We start from the raw sequence: 27224 nt of genomic DNA, 5'->3' as shown, positions 1-27224 counted from the left end.
TATTTTAAATTGTAATAATATATCACAATATTATTATTTTTTCCTGAATTTTTGATCAAATAAATGCAGGCTTGATGAGCAGAAGAAAGTTCTTTCAAAAACATTAAAAATAGTAATGTTTCCAAACTTTTGGTCTGTACTATATATATATAAGTTATATACTCACTTTTCCCTTTGGAGATATTTTTTCTGAACTCATGGTCATTCTCTGCAGTAGAAAGTGAATAACTACAATGTATTTATGTTTTATTAATTTACTTATTTACATATTTGTTCTGTAGATCAACAAGAAATTGTGTAAAACAAGAAATACTCATTAAACCTACCATAGATGATCTGATCTTTTCTGGCATCCTGAACTGAAGAGAGAAAGACATCATTTTGAAACTCTTAAAACTTGAAACAGACCGATTTGATTCAAGATTCATTTGCTCTTGAAAATGGTCACATACATGTATTATAGCTGTGCAATTACAGTAATATAAAGTGCTCACCCTGCTGCCTGTTTGCATAATATGGTTGATTTGATATTTCTGATAGAAAGAGATTAAGTTACTTTATTACGCATGTAAACCTTGCATATTTAGGATTTATTCATAATTGATCTGATATACTTACTGTTTCGTTTATACAAAATGCAACATGCCGTGACCACGAGAATAAAAATAATAATAGTTGCACCTCCTGCTATGAAGGGCCAGAAAAACATCATTGTGTCCTCTGAGCTTTCTGATTCACCTTGTTTAAATTCTTCTGCCTTTCGAATAAAACATTTGTCATGTGTAGAAAGAAAAACAAATAAACAGACAGTATATCTAATTTTAACTGGAGACACAGTATAACTTTATAAATAGTATTAAAGTATTTAAAAAGTATAAGTAATAAATAGTGTCAGGATACAAAATATACAAAAGTATGGTATGACATTTTTGTGGACAAATTTAAGTGATACAGTAGCCAACAATGTTTTTACTTACGCGCGTGAACTCTTGTGTCCTGACGATTATCGCTATGGTTAAAGTCTTCAACATTTCACAGTGATACAGACCCAAATGCCAACGCCTACAAATTATAGAGGAAGATGGAGTAGTTTATGGTTTCATGTAATTTTGGAGGTCTTTTTCTGTTATTCCAAACCTTTTCTGCACCTTCTAGATTGGTCTCTACAAGTAAATACAGTTGCACTGGTGTGACATCTCTGCTGTGCCATCTGGTCTGAAAAGAGCCATTTCCAAGAAACAAGAGCATCTCTTTGCTCAAACCTGAGAAACCACAACAATAGACACATGATATTCACCAGTTTCCGTCTGAACTTCACAAGTCGATCAAATGTTGCACAATAATAATGTTTGCTGAGCTTCCTGATGTTTTACAGTGCTTAAGCAAACTTTAACCATAATTGTATGCTGCTCAGATGAGGAATTTAATGTCATTTTATAGAATTTAATTAGTACATTCCAAAAATGACTGTTAACAGGAACCACAATACACAGTTACATTCTGCTTGCTTTACTCTACAATAAAGTTAGTTAACTCAAAATGACTGATTAATAACAGATATATAACCAAAAATAAACCTTAGCATTTAGAGATAAAACATTAGCCTTAAAACAATTCAGTCTGCTTTGCATAGGGGAAAGTTGGACAAGTGTCTTCTGCCGTCATTTCCTGCTAACTCTATACCTACTTGGCCACTGTCCTGAGGACAATTTCTATGCTCAGTTGTATGGTATTAATTTTTACTTTCACACAAAACAACAGAATTTGTATTAAGGTTGATTTTTTTATTGATACTGACATTGTGATATTGCAACTTTGATATTGTGAAATCTATTTAACTGAAAACTGAATGCAAAACAAATCACACAATATTTTCACTAAAATAAGTAACAGTGGGGTTGGAAACAAAAGTGCACAATGCTGTTCATTAAACTCTTATTTAATGTATTCAGATGAAAGTTTACAATATTAACAAATTATTCACAAGCAGTGTTTTCGGAGCCCTCAGTTACAATGTTTTAATCAGACCACAAGCAATACAGTATAGTAAAACATTTTTATTAAACTAAGTAAAATCAAAACCTCTCACAAAAGGTCAATGAGTCTCTACCAGGAGTGACAGTGCAGTGTAGCAGATTAACAATTTCTTACCAATGTGCCGATGATAAGCTGGATCCTTAATGACTCTGCATACAAGAGGAAAGAAGAAATGGTTTACTGAAAAGTTCTTTAAAAAAGCAGGATTTCATTTTATACCATTTCTTTAAACCAGTGGTTCACAAACTTTTTTATACCAAGTACCACTTCAGAGAATATTTGTCTCTAGAATTACCACCATAATAACCAACATTATATTCAGCAACGTAGCAGGCTTAACAATTCAGCTACAGCTCTACAGTTATAAAAAAATGAGGCAGTTTTATTCTGTAAGGATCCACCCGCCGGCCCAAATAGTTTAATGCGTATTCTGTCTTTTACTTGTGCTTCTGAATTTATCAGAATTTAGTGTAAATTTATTCTAGCTCCATGTTCAATCTGACCCCAGTTTTAAATAATCACTGAATTTAGACAATGTTTCTATTTAAAAACTGATCACAAAGGTTGACTATGTATCAATTTTGATATTTGATTATCTAAGACTCACTATACTTTCAATTATCCGTTCACTGGGGACCTAATGTCTCTTTTGTCTCACGCTAGCTTCACATGGATCTTACGATCACAAACTCACCAGTCTGATGTTAGTCAGAGGATGTAGGACTAATACATGTTTTGCCTGCCGCCTCCTGCCTGCTTATGACAAAAGTGTAGTTTATTTAGTCTTTTCCCATACAACCTGCTAACAGCAGCGATAGACTGAAATCAGAAGGTCTCTGATGACGTGCCTACTGCTCCTATCATTATCAAGCCTTCAGTTTGACCTATCCAACCATAGATTTGTGGTAACAAAAGCCTCCTCACCGTTCACTAGTCATAATGATTTCAGACGAGTTTAGGATAAATCAAATGTAACAATTTATTATTAGTCAGGTAAAACTGTATCATGTTTATTGTTTATTGTAAAAAGGATCCCCATTAGCTGTCACCAAAGTGAACGAGTTAGCCTTCCTGGGGTCCACAACAAAAAGAAATCACATAGCAATGTCAATATAAAAACAGTGTAGCACTATAACATCATATACATCAAATACACATCATCATAAATTAGTCTGAATAAATGATTCCAGTATTACATTAATAAAATAGGTCCTTTCCTTACTCACAATCCATAGCATTCTAGTTTACCCCTGAGTAGATTGTGATCTATAACATTAAATGCCGCACTAAAATCAAGTAATACAAGTTGAGTGGTTTTGTCTATAAGCATGTTGGAAATCTGTGTTCAAACCAGATTTCAAAATGTTCCTTTACTTGTGAGTGAACTATTCTCTCCATCATGTCAATTACATAATGTAATAATTAGAAGACCAATTTAGAAAGGATAGTGCAATTGTGAATCGCATTGTAACCGTGTGGCAACCTTGCTCCTTCACAGACACTATAGCCATATGGGGAGAGGAGAGGGAGGAAGGAGGTCTTAAATGAGCAAGGCAATAGGTGTTGTTTATGCTCCTTGAATATCTCTTTTCCAGATCAGTTTTATTGCATGGCAGAAGTTAAAAATCTGTTTTCTGTGAGTTCCTGAGTTTTGGCTTCGGGGGTTAATTTTGTAAGTAAATAATTTAATTCCTTTCAATTCCTAATAAGAATATTTATTGTAGTCAGCCACTTTAACATTGTAAATACAGTTTGAACATTAACACTGCACTGTGTGTACATACAGTTAAATGAAAACATAAAGTTTCAATTAAAATGTGTTATAACAAAAGTTACATAACTGTGCTATACTTAAATGTAAAACAAATTTACTCAAGGATTAAATTAAAAAGTATTAACATTAATTTATATTTAATTTAGTGATTCCCTTGCGTAACCACTAGAGGGGCCTGACACTTTGAGAACCACTGCTTTGAACAATCCTAATTCATTTTTTAATACATTTTCATTCATTCATTTAAATTGTACCGACATTTGCAATTATGTTTCAGAAAACACTTTGAGACTATTATAAGAATAGAAACACATATATAACACACCTAATGTATGGGATTCATATCAGGAAAATGTGGAAAAATCTCAAAAAGACACATAACACATTACTTACCAGCAACACAACAACATAAGAGCATCTAACTTGAGCATCTGTGATAAAGCAATACAAAAATACACACACAGGTATTTATTTATCTTCTGCAGGTTACATGTCCTTTAAGCCACCCATTTCTAAACTCTCGTAACGTTAAAGCTGCGGTAGGGAACTTTTGACGCTCTAGCGGTTAATAAACAGAAATGCTTGCGTCTTGCGGAAGAACATCGTAGCCGGAGCTACTTCTCTCTGTTTATGTCTATGAAGAATCACAAAGGTACGGGGTACTCCGCCGCGGTGCCCCCGAAGCAATCTAAAATAGTCCCAATATAAACACTTAGTCATTCAGGACAATTTATTTGGTAACTGCAAATGGCAATAGGACCACTGGGAGGAGCCAGAGGAGCTTGATTTTTTTCACAGATTATCTGTCTCATATTCTACTGTCAGGACATAATGACAGGTTTAACAAATATGTAAAAAAGATATACAAAAGTTACCTACTGCAGCTTTAACGTAACGATATACTTAAAGATAATAAAAATAGCGATTTTCTTACCTTATTTTACCCTTTTTGTCTTCACATTACAGTTTTTGTTCTCCATTGACATGTCACGACTCAAATTCGCTCAAAATAAAATAAAAATTAACATGCAAATATTAAATAATTCGGGACCGACCGAGCAGCAGCTCACATTCAGACGCCTCACTCACAGAAAGACGCGAACAGTTTCATTGTCCAGTTTCCAATCATGATCAAAGCAATAAAGTAAAACAACCAATATGAATTGTTTCAGTGTGCTAAAGCAGCGAAATGTATTTTTGTTGTTAATGATGATAATATTTAACATATACCTTTAGATTTTAGAATAGGTATCATGATTAAAATATTGTAAAATGCTATTAAAATAATTTAATAATTTAATAAAAACAATTTAAAAGTTTGTTAACCTTTTTCAACCATTTAGCATTAAACATTTTCAACACTTGTTTCAAAGTTAAAAGAACTGACCTTATTTCAACCATATTTCAACGTTGAAGGTCGGTCATGTGCCGGCTCTGAGGGGTCAGTGTTACTCTCTACACTGCACTCAGTCTGAGGGATTCCTACTCTTTCAGTCTTTGAGACATGGAAAACACTGCATACCGCAGGAATGGTATAGTAGAAAATATTAGTGATTTTGAAACTGACATTTTCAAATCGCCTTATGACTTGAAACCGGAAATTGGCCTATGCCTACTTCACACTTATACAATTTTGCCAATAAATACAAGAGGTCATGAAGATACAAATTTAGATTTTTTGTCATATGCAATTCATGTGTGTACATTACTTTTCCATTACAACATATTGCTATTCTACTGGTATTAAATTGCACAGTTTAATGGGTAAATTAATTTATCAGAGACAGAAATTCAACAAACAAACACTGTGAGGCTTTTATTTGTGCACGTAACTTGAATGGATCTGTGGAATATGTGGTCGATTCTCGTTCTACTGAGCCTCGTTTTTCACAGGCTTTTGGCCAATATATTTTTAATGAACCACCAGATGGTGCTGTTTTCGAGACACTCGAAGCTTTTAATCTATCTTTGCCCAAAACAGTCAGAGGAAAGCCTCAGTGCTTCATGAGGCTTAAGTTGGCATTACCTACCCCGCTGCATATTTCATTTAGTTATGGGAAGTTCAGATCATTTAACCGACTTGGACTTTTGAGTCTCGTTCAGCAAAATGAACGATTCTTTTTTCGTGTCATTTCGTTTATTTTAGCAAAATGTAATTCAAATGTTACGTGTTACTTCCCCAACACATCTCTTATGCAAACGTTGATCACACTACAAACAATACAAAACTAAAATGCTATAAGATACAGAAAATATTAATTCATTGTTTACCTGGGTCTTCAGTCTGTGATAAGCTCACCTCATCTCTTGTGTGACAAGTATTTGGGTTCAAACATAGACAGTAAAAGAAATGGACACAGCGACCCCATTGGAACTCAATTGAGACAAGTGAAGCCCATTTCTAGCATTTTTTAGCACTTCCGTTTCTGACGGGTAGACTCAAACGAAGATTGACGACGTCAGCAACCTGTCTGACAGATGTAAATCTTCTAGTAGCTGTGCGTGCAACCTGCCATCGTTAATCTTGCAAAGACGGCGAGCTTGAGCGGGGAGTTCTTTGTCGTGAGTGAGCAGGAGTAAGTATTCTGATTATGAATTTCTTCACTGATAAAATAGATAACATTAGAAATACAATAGCGGATGTAGATTCTACAGCGTCTAACACTTTAGTTTCATCCATGGCACACAAAGATAAACTGCAGTGCTTTACAACCATAGGACAGGAAGAGCTAAATAAACTTATCACTGTATCTAAACCAACAACATGTTTATTAGATCCTGTACCCTCTAAATTACTGAAAGAGCTGTTACCTGTAGCCGAAGAACCGCTTCTCAATATCATAAACTCGTCGTTAACTTTAGGACACGTCCCAAAACCATTCAAGCTGGCGGTTATCAAGCCTCTTATTAAGAAACCAAAACTAGATCCTAGTGTACTGGCAAATTATAGGCCTATTTCAAATCTTCCATTTATGTCTAAAATTTTAGAGAAAGTTGTGTCTGCTCAATTGAGCACCTTCCTGCATAAAAATGATCTGTATGAAGAATTTCAGTCAGGTTTCAGGCCCCACCATAGCACAGAAACTGCACTTGTTAAAATTACAAATGACCTGCTCCTTGCGTCAGACCAAGGCTGCATCTCATTTCTAGTCTTACTTGATCTTAGTGCTGCGTTCGACACCATAGATCATGACATACTCATAGATCGATTACAAAACTATACAGGTATTCAAGGGCAGGCTCTAAGATGGTTTAGATCCTACCTGTCCGATCGCTACCATTTTGTTTACTTAAATGGGGAGTCATCTCATTTATCATCAGTAAAATATGGAGTGCCACAAGGATCCGTCCTAGGTCCCCTTCTATTTTCAATATATATGTTGCCCCTTGGTAATATTATTAGAAAATACGGAATTAGCTTCCACTGTTATGCTGATGATACTCAGCTATATATCTCAACGAGACCAGATGAAACTTCCCAATTATCTAAGCTAACAGAGTGTGTTAAAAATGTAAAAGATTGGATGACACACAATTTTCTCCAATTAAATTCGGATAAGACAGAGATACTAATTATTGGACCAAAAAACACTACACAGAATCTTGTAGATTACAATCTGCAACTAGACGGATGTACTGTTACTTCCTCTACAGTCAGAAATCTGGGTGTTATATTAGACAGCAATTTGTCTTTTGAAAATCATATTTCCAATGTTACAAAAACTGCATTCTTCCATCTTAGAAACATTGCCAAGCTACGAAACATGTTATCTGTTTCTGATGCAGAAAAGCTAGTTCATGCATTCATGACCTCTAGACTGGACTATTGTAATGCACTTCTAGGTGGTTGTCCTGCTTCGTCAATAAACAAGCTACAGGTCGTCCAAAATGCAGCAGCTAGAGTCCTTACCAGGTCAAGAAAATATGATCATATTACCCCAATTTTACAGTCTCTGCACTGGCTACCTATTAAGTTCCGTATCAGTTACAAATTATCATTACTTACCTATAAGGCCCTAAATGGTTTAGCTCCAGCGTACCTAACTAGCCTTCTACCACGTTACAACCCATCACGCACCCTAAGGTCACAAAACGCTGGACTTTTGGTCGTTCCTAGGATAGCAAAATCCACTAAAGGAGGTAGAGCTTTCTCACATTTGGCTCCCAAACTCTGGAATAGCCTTCCTGATAATGTTCGGGGTTCAGACACACTCTCTCTGTTTAAATCTAGATTAAAAACACATCTCTTTCGCCAAGCATTCGAATAATGTATCTTTTTAATTGTGAGTGTAGTTGCATCTGTTCAAAGGTGGATTTTTATTCATTAACTTGGGTTAAACTAATTTTACTTTGTTGGATCAGCAGCTATGCTAATGATGTCTGTATTTTGTTTCTATGTTTCGCCACGGGATTCACATCTCGTGGTAACTAGGATTTACACAAGCTCCAGTCTGGATCCAGAACACCTGAGAAGAGATGATGCTGACCCTCAGAGGACCCCAGATGATGCTACCTTGAATCAACAAACAGAACTAACAATTATTGCTAAATGTGTCACTGAATCATATAATAACTTAATTAATAATATTGATAGTTCATCGTCTAGCTGACTACGTCTTGTATTATTATTATTATTATTTTTTTTATTTTTTCTAAAATCCTGTCAAATGTGCACAAACTACTAGCTACTACTAAATATTGTAGAAACATAATTTTCTGTAAAGTTGCTTTGTAACGATTTATTTTGTAAAAAGCGCTATACAAATAAACTTGAATTGAATTGAATTGAATTGATTAATTATTTTGTATAGTATTTTAAAATGTAACGCCAGTACGCCATATTAAGTTAATTGCCTGTGAGCTTCTCCTCCTGTCTGTACAGTAATGCGACAGAGAGTCGAGTGGTTATGACGCAATCGTTAGCCTATTTTTTACAAAAACTGTTTCTACGGGGCCATAATGTAACATAGAAGGTAATGGAGCCCTTTGTACATTGTCGTGTATCTTTAGAAATAAATAATGGACAAACTGAGTCTTTAAACGCCTCAGATGTAGAGATATTCGCTGTCAAAGTGATGCCAAAATTAATGGGAGTCAATGGGAATGCTAACTCAAGTGAAGTTCTGCTACAAGATGGCAGCCCCCACCCGACTTCAACTTCTGGTCAACTTCCTTGCCACCTGGGTTCAAGCATAGACAGTAAAAGAAATGCACACAGCGACCCCATTGGATTCAACTAAGAAAAATGAAGTCAATTAGAAGCAAGCACTTCCTGGGGGTCGAGCATACTGCGCAGACTCAAACTGAGCCTGATGACGTAGATGTCACGTGAGCAACCTGTCTGACAACTGTAAGTCTTCTAATCGCTGTGCCAAGAGAAACCTGAATCACCCACCGAATCTTGCAGACTTTGATGAATAATTTTGTCCCGTTGCTTTTATGGACTCTCTATGGCTTCTCCCTTGACTTTACGCCTCCACATCCCCCCGATAACCTCATAGACAGTAAAAGATTGCCTGCAAGCTTCTCCTGTCCATACGGTAATTTCTCTACTGTGCGACAGAGAGTCGCAGGTTACGACACAATCGTTAGCCTATTTTTACAAAAACTGCTTCTACAGGGCCACAATGTAAGATACAAGGTAATGGAGCCTTTTATACATTTCTGTGTTTCTTTAGAAATAATGAATGGACAAATGGAGTCTTAAAACGCCTCCGATGTAAAGTTATTCGCTGTGACGCCAAAATGAATGGGAATCAATGGAATGCTAACAGCAGGTGGAGGTCCGCTAGCCAATGGCGTATTGGTTCAATAAAATATGAAACCCTGCCCCCCTGAAAAACCCGATAGACCCGAACTATGAACTAATCAATTCTCTTTCCGCCTCAAGACGGCATTGACTGACACAGGTGAATTACTAGCGGAACAGAACCTATAGAATATTGCGCATGTGCGACTGAACGAATCATCCCCCGAGACGACTTGTTCTTCTTGAGTCACATTCAAGGACGACACATCACTAATTTCATTGTGCATGACATGATTTACACGCATCATGTGTCTTCATGTCGTGCTCTGGTTTTTCATGAAAGCCGAAATGTGGCCAGATGTCGGCTTTTAAAGTAGTTGGAGCATTTTTTAATTACTCGCGCTCACCTCACACTGCCATTAAGTGCATTCAATTTAAAGCAGCGCTGCACAGGATGAGTGTATGACATCAACCGTAAAAGCGTAAGGATCTCTCTGCTCTCTTATTACTCTCGCGGTACTTGATGTCATACACTGATCATTCTGCGCAGTGGCCAAATGTGCCTAATGTATGCTACCTCGACAAACCACGTAAGCGACAGATTACATCAGAAAAAAATTAGTACGTTATAATTGGTTATGGTCCATTACTGAACCGATACCGAATCATCCTCGTCTGCATCGAAGAAACAATTTCGATACTCCTACTCTCCGACCACTGAGAGAGCCACTGAGACAGTTTGAAGGGCATTGCGGAGAAAAAGGTGATTCACTGAGTGTAACTCGTAACAGAGAACGTGGGTAATGGTGACCCTTTCTTTTGTTATCCCATGTCAACCAGCAATTTGCTGGTAAGCGGATGGCAGGGAAGTGACACTGAGGACTCTTACATGATAAGAGGCCTGACGAATGAACGCGGGAAAACAATCCATTGTGCCTGGAAAAACAGGCTGTGATGCTACATGTGTTTCGCACATGTGGAGAAGACATGGAGAAACGGCCTTCTACGGCAGGGGAAGACTCCGAGCAGTCTCCTGTAGTACGAGTCCTTTTCCTGGTCCGACGGATTTGAAGAACTGGTCAGTCGATATTGAGGTGCGCAGCCACTCGCTCACAAAACTCGAGAAGGACTGATTGGGGCAGAGGGCACTACGGATTACGCTATGGCTTCCTCGTCCTTTGAGCCTTTATCGTCCACGTTCCCAGAGCCAGACGGCCCTACGATGAAATGGGGATCGGCTGGAAAATATCATTGCATTGATGGACCCGGCTTAGTGAGTCTACTTTGCGGGAGGCCCCTGGGAGTGCACCGGTCTCACCCACACTTAAAATGTAACTGATGATCTTACTAATAAAATTAAGTGACATTAACTTGTTTTGACTAAGTTTATTTGGACCTTACCAAGTTACCCAGTAATCTCAACGTTTTAGCACAAAGTTATTAAACTAAATGGATTCAAGTAAGCTCTACTTGAGTATTTTTTAAATTTTCGAGTGGTCACAGTTCCACCAATAGGTGGAGTCGATCTGTAGCGTCAGAGGCACATGGAAATGTGAGTCAGCTCATGGTTGTCATATTTTTTAATTGCTCACTTATACATAAATCCACCATATAATAATTAGATTAAATATGTAAATGATGCATAGCTCTATTAGATGTGATGTTAATCCAGGTGTAGGATTGTCTTCGATTGTGCTGATCGAAATCAAGTCTTGCATCGCTGTGATGTGACATTCAGCCAAGTATGGTGACCCATACTCAGAATTCGTGCTCTGCATTTAACCCATCCAAAGTGCACACACACACACCGTGAATACACTCCCAGGGCAGTGGGCAGACTTTTATGCTGCGGTGCATGGGGAGCAGTTGGGGGTTCAGTGCCTTGCTCAAGGACACCAAGAGTCAAACTCTAACCACTAGGCCATGACTTCCCCCTTGACTGATCTTTGATGGCAAGTTTTTAAATCAATTAACATTTGTTTTATTTCGGTTTATTAGGACTCATTCATGAAATCTATGTAAAGCAATTTTTGGTTTAAATCATTTGTAAAGCTGTTCTGACATAAATTTTCAGATTCATGGAAGTGTTTGTATTTTCAAAATACTTGTTTTAGCTCTCTACCCCCTTTTTTCATGAACGAGGGAGAGTTTACTGATATGTGTTGTAATGTTATTTTGAATGTGTTGTACAGGTGCTGTTATTATCTATATATTAAAATTTTTAGATGACTTGAGATTACATTTTTGAACTCCACACAATGATTTGTAAATAAAAAGATGTACAGTAAGAGTATAGTAATCCAAAGGTTGTGAGTTCGAGTTTCGGTAGGAATTGTAGGTGGCGGGAGTGAATGTACAGGGCTCTCTCCCACCCTTAATACCATGACCGAGGTGCCAAGTATGGGTCACCATACTTGGCTGTATGCCACGTCACTTTCTTTCTTACGAATTCAGTCAGAGCTATATAAAAAAGCAGTTTAATGCTTTTTTTCACCCTTATGTCATTCAAAACCAGTATGCCAAATCTTCCTTTTCAAAATATCTTGGATTTTCATGGTAGCTGATTGGAAAGAAACACAGTAGAGACAGGAGATACAGCGCGGTTTGTTTCAGAGAGGTGGAAATCTGTTCTACTTTATTGATTGGTCTGCACATTTCTCATCCATTACTGAGGAGACAGGGTGATACAAACACTTTCAAAATCAGGGGACAAGAAACTTTTTTTCCTCAAGTCTTGATTCAGAACGGAGCAGAAAAAAAGACACCATTGCAAAGCTGAACTGTAAAATATACGGACATGATGAGCAATTTTAATTTTCTTTAAGATTCAAGTTTCACCATTTTTGTCATCGCCATTGTAAACACTTGACATCCCGATAAAACAGGATGAATATAACATTGATGCTGAAAATGACAGGAAAAATATCGAAATGAGCTCAACATTTTTAGACATCTGAAGAAAATTAATCCATCATATTAAAGTAAAGATCAGACTGGTGGTGTTATTTGAACAAAGCAAAAGCACATGAAGTGGGAAAAAGCAGGATCAAGAGATGCCTTCAGATATCAGGGAACTCCATTAGCTTTGATCACATTGAACTATTTCTGCAAGTAACTAAAAATGAGCTTATTCACTTTCAGACACAGATATTTAGATCTCTGCGCGCGAGCTGCTGAGATAAATGGTACCAATTTATAAACTTAATCCAAGTAAAAACAAAACAATAAAAAAAAAGACTAGGTCCAAGAATTTCCAAGAATTGAAAATGCAGATGAAGTAAGAGACTGAAACATGAATCTATCTGAAAGCATTTCAGGCCTCTGCATGACATTGAATAACTTAGACTTTAGGTAGTATGATCTTAAGCTTCTCAAAATTACTAAAGGAAAAAAGTGCAACAATGGTGCATCAAGTACTTCCTCTTTTTATCTTTGTATTTTTGTTTTGCAGTTGACAGAATATACACGTTATACGTGTTCTTTTATGATTAGTAAAAGAGGGCTTACAAGCAAACTGTCAGCCATTCAACTGTAGGGCCAAACCGCTCTCAACAGATCTGCAACAGGCCACTACTGAAGACTAGAACCAAGCTGAAAAGAAAAAGCACGTGTAAAACAGAAGAAACATTCATGTCTGAATTTTCACTTTGAATCAGACGAGCTCCTATACCGCCCTCCTAAAACAGTTGATGAATGATTGTGACTTCCTCCCTAAAGTAACAGGGCAGAGAACATCTCAACAGTGCTGCACAGACAGGGTCCGCATCTGGAGGGACTAAGGTAATGAAGTCCTTTCTGCGTTTCCTTTGGAGTAGTTTCTATAAGACCATTACTTTCAGGAGCAGGAAGCTCAATGCTCTTCACCCAATGGACCACGAAAATCTCCACAGTGTCTTGTTCCACCCACCAATCCATCCAAATTTAAAATGCAAAGTTAAAATCCACAAAAGAAAACGAGTTAAAGGGAAAACACTGCAAAAGTTTCCTCTATTTACATACATAGATCTTTTTTTAAAGACAATTTTTTTTTACAGAAACATTTTCAGCAAACAAGTCTCTTTTTACAAGTTCTTCATCCTTTGACTCTGATGTCTCTATTCACTTGGGATTTTTCTAGTTCTCGTCCCCAAACAGGCCAAAAATCAAAGCATCGGATTCAATCCTGAAACTCAGTGGCTCTCTGCCATGTTCTCTTTGACCACCAGTGGGCACCAAAGTAGCACCAAACATACGTCCTCCTTACCAGCGGAACCTCACTCTCAAATGGCTGTGAGAGGGATTCATAAAGACGGCGAAAGAAGGGCCACGGTGAACAGGAGTGAGGCGGCGTGGATCACCTGCCTCAGTCGTCGCTGTCTGAGAGGGTCTCGTACTGCTCTGACAGTAGCGGGGGCTCTCTCTCCCATGCTCGCGTCAGGGTCACGGGACCAGAGACGCCACCCTGCGGCTGCTGCTGGGACTGCATGGAGGGAGATAAGCTAGCCATGGATGTGGGAGGAGTACTACTGAGCATGCGCATCGTCAAGGGGTTATAAGGGAACTGCATGGAACCTGAGGCAGGAGGAAAGAGAGAAACAACCATTTGAAATTTCAACCAATGTGACTAACAGAACAATTTCATCTATTAATTCACAATCAAGTCACTCACCTGTGGATGATGGCCGGTCCTCCCAAGCCCATGTGGGAGCCTGTCTGTGGTAATCGCCCTCCGAATGAACGGAGGACACAGAAGAGGGCCGCTCTCCGGCAGAGTACGCCTGGCCTGGGTTAGGAGACTTTGACTTCCTGCTGTTAGCTTTACTCTGCAGCTTCTGTTTTCCTGCTATGGAGGCAGAAAGATAGACAAGGATGTCAGCAGTGAGGTTTAGGTCCTAAACACATTTTGGTCTGGTCTTGAATGTAAAGATTCAGAACAGAGGAATCACAATACATTTAAAAAAAAAAATGAAATTTAGATATTATGTTAAGAAACAACAGAAAGACGACATTGAGACAATTTGTAGTTCTTATTGCTGCTCAAAATTATGTTGGGGATGACAGACAAAAGCAAAACATGCCCCTAAAAAATGAGCTTGCCAATGTCCGTTTTTTTACACAGTCTGTAGGATATGCCAATCAACAGCAATTCTTTTGGATTACAAACTCTCTCTTTACCTCCCTACACTCATTATTTGAGTGTAATTCATTGACCAAAACAGAGAAAACATAAAGATACATTTAACAGATAGCATTTATTCATTTTCATTTCTGTAGATATTGTGAAAATGATCATGAATGCTTTTAGCTGTGATAAATACTAAAAATCTGATATTGTGACCGCTCTAATTCAGAGTGCTTATCCACTAAAGACCAGTATTATCTATGTATTTATTCACACACAGATTAAAAGACAAATACACTTTTTTCCCCCTTGGTAATGAGCTGACCCACAAAGCACTCTTTATGTGAGTTTACAGTATGAACCTGTGTTAGGGGATGGGCTGGCCTCCTGTCGGCTGTCTGAAATACTGCCTGAGGTGTTTCCTGTCCCCAGCTGGACTTGACGCTGCTGCTGCTGGTCCTCCTGCTTCTCCTCCATGTTCCCCATCAGAGCCTTCCTGATGATGTCCTCCAGACCCAGATTACTGGCTGGATCACTAAACGAGTGGTTTCTAGGGTTTACACTGTCTTTAAAAGGAGAAATCACATACACACATGCACTTAATGGAAACACTGAAACCAATTTAAGAAGCGTTTAAACTATGATATTAAAACACAAACACAGTAAAACACATCAAATGATCCAAGTGTTGAAGCAGTTACATGTTTTTATGGTGAAATCAATCCTACTGATAAGCTGTGAAACTCACTTGATGTTGTTACTGCTGGGAGATTGAAGATCTCGGTGCCTGGCTGAGCATTACCTGTTGATGTCAGGAGAAAATGGGAAGGAGAAATAAGTTGCAATCAGGTAGCCATTTTTTTTTAATTATTGGTTTATTACTATTTTATTTTATTTTATTTTATGTAAAGCACTTTGAATTAGCACTGTGTATGGAATGTGCTGTATAAATAAACATGCCTTGCCTAAATTAGGGATGCACCGATACCACTTTTCCCAGAATGACTCTGACACCAATGCTTTCACGTTTGCATTTGTAATTTTTAAAAAATATTGGGTACAGAAACCAAAGTATAATATGAATTACACTAGTTGGCTTCATTTAGCAAACACATTTCCTTTAGTTTCCTGACCAAACAACAAACTTTTCTGTAATATCTGTGAGAAAGGGATATTTGCTCGACACGTGCTCAATCCCCTCAGCGTGCTTTTCTTATCAGCTTGTGCACATCAGCTATACAAGCGTGCATATTCAATGTTTAACATTATATTCAACATAGGGCTGGACGATATGATGATATTATCGTATATTGACGATGTCTTCCAATTATCGTGATGTCAATAATAAAAGTCAGTTACAGACAATAATCTGCAATATTGAGAATTTGTAAAAAATATATTTAACCTAGTGCCGTAGTGACCATGCACATATTTATTCACATGAAAAAGCATGAATTAAATATTTTGTAGCCTATGCTAGTAGCTAATTAACAGGGAATACAAAATCTATTCTGGAATCATTTCATTTAAGGCCAGGAATCGAATAGGTCTTGGAACAACAAGTTTATTTATTTTTTTTATAAAATTATATATATACACATTGAAGTAAATATCCTGAGCTTTAATGTCAGTAGGTCTCTGAGACAATGGGCTCGCTAATGTCACTCACCGACTTCTGCTTTGCGGAAGATCTCCTGCTTTTTGGACATAACCATAGGAGACGTGCTCTCCAGTTTGGTAAAGAATGAGGGCAGGTAACTGCTGCTGCCTGGGGAGCGCGAGTCAGTCCTGACACAGAAGAAAGGTCTAAGGTCACACAATGCATATGGCATAGGAAATCTGGGTAGCCCAAACATACAACAGACCACATTCAGGTACACAGGCAGTTGTTTTTAATTAAACAACTTTATTATGACTTTATCATATAATTTAAATATTGTTTTTTTCTTTATCATTCTTAACATAAGCCTGAAAAATGATGGGTAATTTAAAAAGACTTAAATAAAGGCTTATACATTAAAGTAGTAAACAGGGACAATCAATTTCTACAGTACCTCTGTTCAGGGAGATCCTGCTCTCGTCTCTGGCCCTGCAGCACTCTGGCCTCCGGTTTATCAGACCCAGAATAACCCTGAGGAGGAGAGATGGGCTCATAGTTCTCTGCTCCTCGTCCTCGATCAGGAGACCTACCTGGCCTGAGAGAGACAGAGGCTGCTGGGACATTGTTTTGAGTGTGTTTCACAGATCAGTTGAAGGGCTTGTAAGGAATGGTAGTCATTCTAGAACTTACAGTCCTTCGGCTCTCAACAGAGACCGTTGGTTGGATGTGGCCGTATACAAATATTCACATTCACTATCATTCATAAGTCTGGAGTAAGGTCTGTTTTTTTTTATTATAATAATATTAATTTAAACTGACTAAAAACATTAAATTATAATATTTCTTAATGTGTAATATTGAGAAATAGTTTAATTTCATATTTTTTCATCATTAGATTTTTTTGATGAATATAAATTTCAAAAGAACAGTATTTATTTTAAATAAATATTGTGTAACATTATTAATATCTTTAATGTAATTTCAAATCACTTTAAGTCCTTGCTGAACAGAAGTGTAAAAAAATACTGAAAGCAGCCAACTTTTGCAAAACGTAAAATTTATGTCACTGCCAAAACTTTTGGCCATGACTGTACACTGTGTCTGTATTCATATGTACCTTGCTCTTTGTTTATCGGAGGCGTTCTCGGGAGAGACTCTGCTTGGTGGTCTCTGGTGGTGTGCAGTAGGAGCTGGGTTTTCTGGACTATAGCGGTTAGGGGCTTTTACTCGACCTCCCACACCTGTGGAGGAGAGTGAGGAGGAGGAGGATGAAGAGGAAGGCAGTGAGCTGGATGATGGGGGAGCATCTTGGCTCTTGGCAAAGTCCTGAGTAATGATATGCTGAAAGGCAGAGAGAGAGAAAGTGAGGGCAATGAAAGAGAAGTGACATGACCGAGCATCAAGAGTATGAGTGGGCCTTACTGAAATGTGATCGGCGAGGGTCATGATGCGGTGTGTTTTCGGGACGGGTCCATAACTGTCTGCTTGTGAGGAGGGGGGCTGCTGAGGGGCAGAAGGTCCTGATTCTCCTGACTGCCTGAACCGGTTCATGTCAAACCTTAATCCTACACAACATAAGATCATAGAAAAAAAAAAAACAGAAAAAATGTCATATAAAATATTTGATCATATCAAGATTTAAAAAAAATCTTTATGGCTCTAATTAATCTAAATAATATAAACTTTTTTTTTTGGGTGAAAAATAACCTGGGTGTGTTCCAAAAATATTTAAGAAGATTAACCCCATCTTGACAGAACAGACATTCAAGTTGCTGGCTGTGGCGCCAGGGATCTGAAGTCTCACCTGTGTGTGGCTGAGAGCTCTTTTCTGATGGGAAAGACCCTTCGTTCTTCTCTTCTCTCAGGGCTGGAGACTGAGCAGGGCTGATCACCTCGATTCCACCCGGAGCATCATAACGACTGGATGACACTGAACCACATGCAGACGTGATGTTACAGGCTTGTGAGTAAATAAAGCTGACTGGTTAGTAAGAGAGGGTGTGCCATTCTACACCTTTATCACACTGTCTTCAACTTACATCCAAATAAACACTTCAAGAGAAAAAACATGGTGAGCAGCAGTGCAGCTACTTTGGGACCACAATCAAATGTTATATATGGGGCTTTTGATGCTTTTCTGTTTATTAGGAAGACAACATGCCATTTTTATAAATAAATCCATCTGTTAATATCTACCACCAAGTGATGTGGTATAAAAATGAACAGATTACACAGAAGTCGGCATTGAAACAAATTTCTTGCAGCCTTTCTAGTAAGTCATTTAGAAAAGAGAGCAAATTTATTTCCTGTGATAAGAGCTACAGTTCACTCCCTTTAATGGAATTAGTCTGTCAAATCTCAGCTCAGAAGTCTGGCACTGTTGTCAGTCTAAGTTGGGTCACAGGTTGTGCTATCAAGGTTTATGTATCACACTTTCCACAAATAAATTAAGCTGTTTTCAACACTGATCTTAATAATAAATGTTTTTGAGCACCAGAGCATATCTGAATGATTTCTGAGAAATCCCGTAACACGGAAGACTGGAGAAATGGATGCTGAGAACTCAAATTAAAAAATAATATATTTCATAATATTTCTATATTATTGATGATATAAATATAGCCTTGGTGATCACAAGTTATTTATTTTAAAAGAAGTCTAGAAATATGGTGAACATATGAGACTGATATTCATGAACTGTACAGACCGTGTAACCCGAGTTACACAACCTCTGTTGGCATCATTATTACTCAACATAAATAATAATAAACATTGTCTATCTGATGACACTCACTGCTGCTGGAGGAGTCCGAGCTTTGTGAGCCTCTCTCACGGGAATCTTTATCTGGGGCAATCTGGCGCGTGATGATGACATCAATAAAGTTTGCAGCAGTTATGGTGGTCTTCCCATGGGTGCGTAGCTCCTCCTCCATGCGTGACTTGGTGGGTGGGGCTTTCTCTTTGCTCCCTGCAGGTCCTCCACCCTCTGCATACACAGGATGGGAAGGTTTCCCACTAGGAAGTGGTACGTCCCCATATGGAGACTGCACTGAACGACGCTCCACCTCTTGCGACTCCTGTGCTGCCCGTCGTGATGACATCACGGCATCATCCCGGGAGCTACTGTTATTGTGCTTGCCCTCCTTGACTTTCGCCACATCCATCTGCGGGGCAGAGGCGGCAGCATCCACAAGGGCGGCGAGGGCATCAGCTGCACTGTAACTGGATTGAGATGCAGCCGCTTGTGAGGGCATTTGCCTGGACAACCAAAACAATCAGTTTAATAGTACAAATCTAACATTTGAAATCTATTAATTAAAAGGGATTGTTCACATAAAAAGGAAAACTGCCATCAATTACTTGCATTCATGTTGTTCTAAGCAGATGAGAATCTTATGTTTGAACACAAATGAAGATCACAAAGGGATTGCAAAAGAATTCCAAATGAACTGAATGGTTTAACCCAAGTATTCTGAATAGATATGATCACTTTATGAACAGATTAAATGTAGTTTTTTATTCACACATGTGTCTCTCTGCATCATCCTTGTGGCGCAGCTGACACAGAATAGCGTACGCAGTTTGCTTCCAGCGGATATTCACCAAAATGGTGCTATGGTGATGCAGAGAGGCACAGATGAGACAAATAGTTGAATAAAGTCGTTATTTTGGACTATTCTGACGACGTCTTTCATACTCTTCTGGACCTTGACAGTGTAATTTACTTGGCGGTCTATGGGACAGTCACAAGCCTGCCGGTTTTCATCCAAAATATCTTAAATTGTGTACTGAAGACGAACAAAGCTTTTACATTTCGAACGACATGGGGCTAAGTGATTAATGATAAAATTTTCATTTTCACCCATGGGGAGGAGTAACCCTTTAATATAATAAAATTAAAGTTAATGTGCGCATTTCGAAATGTAAAAAAAAAAACTATATGAATTTTTATACTGATGCCATAAATAGCGAATTGCTCACATGAGTGGGGTAATGACGCTCTTGGAGTTGGTGCCCTGGAAGATGCTCGGCCGCTGTTGGAGGACGCCCTCCTGTGATCTCACAGAGGGTGAAGTGGAACGCAGAAAACTACGACTGCCTGGTCGGCCAGGTTGTTCAGAACCTGCAACAAAAACAGAGACACATCCTGAGAATATTGGCAGAATCCATCAGTTTGTTATTGACTGAGCAGAATGGATCATTATTGGTGACATCATTTCCTTCTGTGTCAATTAGTCTTACCTCCACGCATATATTCTACTGCTGCACGTTCTCGTTCTCTCTGATCTCTCTCTCGCTCCCTTTCCCTTTCGCGTTCCTTCTCTCTCTGACTCTCCCTCTCCACAATAGCTGCAGTGGCACTATGATGGGCAGGATGTCCTGTAGGGAGTGAAGAACAGGAAACACAAAAACAAAAAGTGGGTTTACAACCAAAAGGGCTTTTTTGACACTTGCTGCACTTTGACAGGGCCAGCTGTGTTGTTGTTGTTAGGAATAGCAGACAAATTCATGAGAACATTGATGTGAAATTATTGCAGAAATATATACATTTATATGAATAACATTGGCATTAATCCATTCATCAAGGCCAGGGCTCGAAATATTTCAAAATCCCCGGTGGCCCTCGGGCAGGCATTCTTTAGATTTGGTAAACCAAAAAGAATTTAACTATCCAGGATAAAAAATAAAAGAAAATACAGAAAAAGACATCGACTGAACTTCACTGTGGAAAAATCAGCATGAGCAAAAACTTCACTTTATTTTTTCTTCAAATAACAAGTCCAGAGTTTGGGGTGCAACGGATCAAAAAACTCACAGCTCGGACCATATTACAGATTTGAGTCACAGATCTGATAATTTTTCAGATGAACAATTTTTATTATTCAAATAACACTTTACTCCTTCAATACCACAGCAAAAACCAGGAGAATATAGGGATGTAACAATTCATTCATTTAACTCAAATTTTTATATTAACAAATTTTGATTTTAAATAGAATTTAAAAAAATAAAATAAAATCATAAAAATGAAATGTCTTCATATAAACTAAGGCTTAGCCTGGGCTCTTTCCATTTATAATTAGAGGCAACCACTGTATTTTAATCACAATCCAAACAAAGATGCTACATAGGCCTACAAGTTATATAGATTGCAATTAGATTGTATAATTTCTAAATTTGTAGCAAAAACAGAATGGACTGACTTTAGCTTGTGAAATTATTTTACATAAAACATCTGAATGAAACAAACAGTTTGAAGATTCAAACCATATGTAAAGACAGCACATGGCATGATGCTAAAAGATCAGCATAGTTACAGGTGTTGTAGCACAACACAGACACATGATCCATGAAACACAGTTCTGAAAGCATATTCACACAGAGTGCAAATATATCTAGGAATATCATCCTTTTGCAATTCATTTCACGCCATAATTCCTCTCTCAGCTTGAATAGACGTTTAGACAGTCAAGGCCTACTCACCTTTAGACCACCTGCACTCCCAAGACAAACTTTAAATAGTGACAATACTGAGCCAAGGCCAGTATTTGCCAAAATGATGTTTGAGATGCACCCAGAAGTGGGCAGTAAAGACAGGATCTCAGGGTAGGGGAACATGAAGAAGAAGGGAAGTATGTAGCAAATAGCTCTTTAAATTCCAACTAATATCTTACATATACATACATTTTAAGGTACAATCTCATGCAGACAGAGACTGACACCAGCAGCACTCTTCATTCTTTATAATTGTCAATAAACTCAATCTAATCCCTCAAAATGATACTTTATGTCTGTCAGCACAAACAGGATTCAGCAGGAAACCTGCTAAGGCAATAAACTGATCTGAACAGATTATGCATCTTTTGGACTGGTTCATTAAAATAATTTAGATATTTATAAATTTGACTAAACTAGAGCTGCATGTTCAGTTTTAAAAATATGGAGTGAAAAGAAAGACTATAAATTTGAAGTCTTTAGAGTCACACTTGGGTATGAAAAACGAGATTCGAGCAGGTTTGGGTCCAACACTTAGTTGAGTGCCTCAGCCATGGGTCAGGTTGATACTCATAGCCTCGGGTTCCAGGTCATTTTAAATAAATGTACCAAAGATTTCCATATTAATATTAACACAAATTTCCTTGTTATTTGATGTGTAACGAACTTTATAAGTAGGGCTGCATGATTTATTGCACGTGATTGTAATGCGTCTCTCGTCAGAAAAGCCAGTTATGTGATTAGTAGCAAATGTCCATCACCTGATTTCAAATAGAGCGGCACTTACTACACAGAGCTGTAGTTCACTGACAAGCTACGCAATATCACGTTCATAATGGAAGGCGTTTCATCTGTGATTATGACAAAATATTGCATAGCTTGTCACTGGACTAGCGCTCTGTAGTAAGTAGTGGTCGATCGATACTTTTTTTTTTTTTTTTTTTTACATCTGATGCCTTGGAAAGCAGAGGGCCAATAGCCGATATAAAGTCGATATAATTTATTTTTTACATTTGAATTCATATTAAGAAATTTTTAATCTTTTGACAATGGATTAAAAAATAAATGTGCAAAATATACTTATACTTCAGATATACTATTTTTCACAAATAAAATAAATGTTTAATAAAAATATAATTAAAAAGGAAGTAAACACTAACCAACTGGGGACTCAGTATTCTGGGAAGTTTGTGGGAATCATTTTTTCAGATAAAGCCAGGGTGACCCTCATTTTACATACAGCACACAGTGAAAATGACATGAATATATGACATTGGACAAATATATGGAATTATATTTGCTTAAAAAATTTTACGTAACTTTATAAAACTGAACGTAACTTTTTCAGAAACTATCAAAAATGTGCCATTACAAAAGAAGAAAAACACAAATGGAAAAAAATGAACTCAGTTGCACAAATTTAACAGGCTCTTCAAATGTGCTTCATTCTTTGTTAATGTTTTTCAAAGATACGTTTTTGTTAAACGTGGATTCTGAATGCATTGCCACAGATTTCGCTCACGCTTCGCAGTTTTTCATTTGGTATTTTGACAAACCTCTCATCTGTACTTGCAGGTCAGAGAGCACCTGTCCATCAAAAGCTCACTATCCAATCAGAGTAGATCACTGTTAAGCCCGCCCCCACGAGAGGTTTGTGTCAAAACGCCAAACGAAAAATGAAAGTTTGCAAGGTTTGTGATATTAAATGTTCATTAGTCATTCAAAGATTCATTTAAATGATATAAATGCGTATTTGCTTAATGCTGATGACAAACGAGAAAGTATTATAATGTTTGTCTATCGCTAACGATATAAAAGCATACTTTTTGTATACATTCATTACTTTAACCGTTCTATCTGATTATAAGACCGACTTCAGACAGAAGGAGGATGGCGAACAAGAGGCATTGCTGCCGTTCTCAGTGCCGCTCCATTTGATAGCAGGTGATGGACACTTGCTACTAATCATAGAACCATCTTTATTGATGAGACATGCATAACAAATTGCATGCAATTAATCGTGCAGTCCTATTTACGAGTGGTTCATTTACTTGGATTTGTGGAAAAACAATGCACTGTTGACCAAATAAAGCAACAAAAAATAAAGCACAACTGAATTTCTTTGTGTTTTTGCTAAAACATTTTGGGAAAATCCACACAAAACATTGTCCTACATTTCCACAAAGTGTTACTAAGGAGAATTACTTTTATATAGAAAAGTAGGAAGTCGGGCCTCCTTTTAAATCTACACATACTTTGGAGTTGCTAATTTGTCATCTCTGATTTTGGTATTTGGATGTTGCTGCTTTCTAGGGATGCAGCGGTTGACCGGTCATAAATCGTAACCGGACGGTTTTTGCTTAAAATACGTGATCGGCAATCGGCCGGTTTTGTGTTTTTTTTCCAGCCGATTTTTCCGAAAGTGCGCCCGCGTGCACAGACTGAATTGTAATCGTTCGCTATGTCATTTGTTTGGAAGTATTTCGAAATCTGTGCGCAGGACACGGGCAGCCGTTCAGCACTGCAAGTGCAGAGCTTCATTTCTGAGGCACAGATAGCAGGAAGCGATCAGCCGTTGGTGTACTGGCGCACAAATAAGAGACCGTTTCCTGCGCGCACTAAAGCTGTGCGAGCGTATACTTGTACTGGTCCGCGCCCTGAACACGAGTAGAATGTGAAGAGATGTTCAGCTCAACTTTGGATGAAAAACGAAACTGACTAAACTTTTACAAAACTGAAATGTTTTTTTTTTCTTTTGTAAAGTAGAACTTGCATACACGTTTGAAAAGCCAGAAGTAAACGCTCTGCATTAGGATGATTATTTTTTATTTTACCTTAAAATTACATAATTTGATTTAAAAATCACCTGCTGTACCACACTGAAAAAAAAAAGTGTTTCATTCAACCAATTAAAACATTTTTAGGGTAATGATTCACATCTATATTTTTTTACTTGAGACAATAAGTTATTAATTTTTCATTGGCTCAAGTAAAAAAGAATAGATGTGAATCATTACCCTAATTTTTTATTGGATGAATGAAACACTTTACATCTTTGTTTTATTCGCATCAATATTATTTGATTTTAACATTTTGGAATAATGTATTTATATAGCATACTTTTATTTAGTCTCACTGGTAAAGACCTTTTTTTATTTAAAACCAAATTTAAAAACTAAAATACTGAATGCTGATTAAGAAACCTGTTATTGAATGTGTGTTGATTGTGTTGTTTGGATTGTAGAACTATGCAGTTATTGCCTTTAATTTCACATGGCTATAGTTAATCTTTTAATTTAAGGCCAGTTCTATGTAGTTTCAACCCAGTTTAAAAACAAAAGCTAAATGCTGATGTTTGTAATATCTATGTTTGTATTGAATTTAGTCTACTTACTGTGCAGTTACTGCCATTAATTTCAGATGGTTACGGTTATTGTTTTCAATAGCCAAAAGCCAGTTTGGCCTATTAAATACCAAATAAACATCTTGTTTATGCACACTTTCCTTTTTTCTTGTTTGTTGCTTAAAGATAAAAAAAAAATCGGAATCGGACAGTTTGCTTTTAAAAAATAGGTATCGGAATCGGCCATAAAAAAATCATGATCGTGCATCCCTACTGCTTTCTGCATAAAACAAATAAAAATGAATGAATGCACATCTGGTTCAGATAGTAAGTGATTTGGTTCGGGTAGAGATTTTAGGGACAAAGAAGACCTCCAGTATAAATGTGTTTTTTTGTATTAATACACTATCAATCACCACAATCAATTCAAACTAGATAATAAATCTGGAATGCAATTCCTTTAGTCATGATGCTGTAGATTAAGTAGCAGCGCATTGCCACCATAGCAGTGCAGAAAACAGCTTACAAGTTAGACTTAGGTGGAAGAAAGCACCTCGAGCAAAACTAATCTCAGTGCAGCAGCACAGGGCGAGTTTCTAAAGCACCACCACCAGTACTGGAAGGGGAAGTTCAGGTGTTGGATAGGAGAGGAGGGGTGGGATCCTCACCTGGAGATATGGAGGCAGGGTTGAATGCCCTAGCAGGGAAAGGGGTCTGAGGTCCAGGGATGTAGGTGATGCGGTCCAGGGAAGGGGAAACTGTGCCCCCAGGGTGAGGTAACAGGATAGTAGGTGGCATCTGGGCTAGATCAATTATTCCTTTTGCAGACAGAAGCAAAGGGCCAGAGGGTGAGCATCCACAACCAATCAGCTTCAACTTTAAAGAGCCAACACCCTCTACTGATCTTCTAGAAAAATAGACTAGAGGAAGACTTAAAAATGTTGAGCTTTTTTCAATTGTAAGAGTTCAATTACAAAAATTAAGATATGAGGGCTGAAAGCTGGTTTCCACTAAGTGATGGTTTTTCTCTAAGCAAAGCAAAATTAGAGCTAGAAATATGGAGCAATGTAGACTGGAGATGTAGACAGCAGGACCTGCTAAAGGTCTGAGGTCAAACTCCTTCAGATTGAAATTGCAGTTTTACTATGAAACTTTCCATAATTGTTATTTTTTAGGCAAACTAATGTCTCATCAGACCCAGGTCAACTTTTAACAGGTAACCTTGTTCCTGTAGATATTACAATAGTATGCAGAGTGAACATACATTACCAAAAATAAAATGTTGTGGGCCTACTGACAGACAGGTCTAGTGAATGTGTAAGTAACAGCCCCAGCCCTGGATTTAACAAATGTTTTGAACTCAAATTTCACATTTTTTGCTTGAGGGTCATTTGCTTCTGATGGTCTGGAAAAGGTTGCCACTAGTTCACACAAACACCATATCTACAGACTACATTCTTCCTTCGATACGTTCATTCACTTTCACGAACAAACACAGACACACAGAACCACGCGCCTTACCTCTAGCTGGTGGGTATGGGATGGCAATTGACTGTTCACGTGGTGACAGTCCCCTTGTGACATCAGGGCGCATCTGCTGTGAGGTGATGTAATCGTTCAGAATGGTTTGCCGAGTGTTTTCCATCGTGTACAGCTGGTATGTGTTGGGGTAACCGGTCGGCGATGGTTGCCTCGGAAACATGTATGCTATTGAGAGGTGAAAAGACAGCTGCTTATAGTCTTGACGTCAATGGTGTGGATATGCCACAGTAGTGGAGAGTTGAGAAGGGAATGCTATTATCTAATGCATGAGAGCAGCATGAAAAACCAAAACATGATGTTTATCAATGAGATAGGAGTAGTGCTTTTATGAGAGAACCATTACTCGGAACATCAGTCAATGTTGTGTGTGACGTGTCACACAAGAATTGTTTTTCCTGCTTGCCAGTCTGAGGGCTGCATGGTTTCAGAACAGAAGTAATTCATAAATTTAATAAACTTTCCATTCCTAGGCAAAGCAAAGCCACCTATACCCATGTGCTCGGAGCCTGATTAACTAAGGTTACAAAAGGTCAGATTAACAGAACAAAGATCAGATTTACAAAACAGTTTTTTTTTCTTTTC

The 27224-nt window shown here is 37.8% G+C and overlaps 1 protein-coding gene across 19 annotated transcripts in view; it reads right to left on the bottom strand.

The window, feature by feature from the left end:
- Window positions 1–12153: 12153 nt before the first annotated feature.
- LOC128001428 (nuclear receptor corepressor 1) overlaps window positions 12154–27224 on the bottom strand; it is a 106249-nt gene continuing 91178 nt past the window's right edge. For 18 of the 19 annotated variants that reach the window (XM_052592361.1, XM_052592360.1, XM_052592363.1 and 15 more), the window contains 14 exons: window positions 26622–26807; window positions 25769–25918; window positions 20504–20641; window positions 20243–20384; window positions 19056–19519; window positions 18066–18191; window positions 17684–17826; window positions 17379–17602; window positions 16716–16856; window positions 16331–16449; window positions 15410–15463; window positions 15024–15227; window positions 14209–14382; window positions 12154–14111 (listed from right to left, as the gene is read on the bottom strand). In XM_052592361.1, coding sequence (XP_052448321.1) covers window positions 13903–14111; window positions 14209–14382; window positions 15024–15227; window positions 15410–15463; window positions 16331–16449; window positions 16716–16856; window positions 17379–17602; window positions 17684–17826; window positions 18066–18191; window positions 19056–19519; window positions 20243–20384; window positions 20504–20641; window positions 25769–25918; window positions 26622–26807 — 2474 coding nt within the window. In that variant the 3' untranslated portion in view covers window positions 12154–13902. The remainder of the gene's footprint in view (window positions 14112–14208; window positions 14383–15023; window positions 15228–15409; window positions 15464–16330; window positions 16450–16715; window positions 16857–17378; window positions 17603–17683; window positions 17827–18065; window positions 18192–19055; window positions 19520–20242; window positions 20385–20503; window positions 20642–25768; window positions 25919–26621; window positions 26808–27224) is intronic. The other variant, XM_052592377.1, reaches the window with a different exon arrangement.

The sequence above is a fragment of the Carassius gibelio genome, chromosome A5 (genome assembly GCF_023724105.1).
Source record: "Carassius gibelio isolate Cgi1373 ecotype wild population from Czech Republic chromosome A5, carGib1.2-hapl.c, whole genome shotgun sequence".
Taxonomy (NCBI): domain Eukaryota; kingdom Metazoa; phylum Chordata; class Actinopteri; order Cypriniformes; family Cyprinidae; genus Carassius; species Carassius gibelio.
The sequence above is the reverse complement of the archived record's forward strand: the minus strand, read 5'-3'. Positions and strand labels throughout refer to the sequence as shown.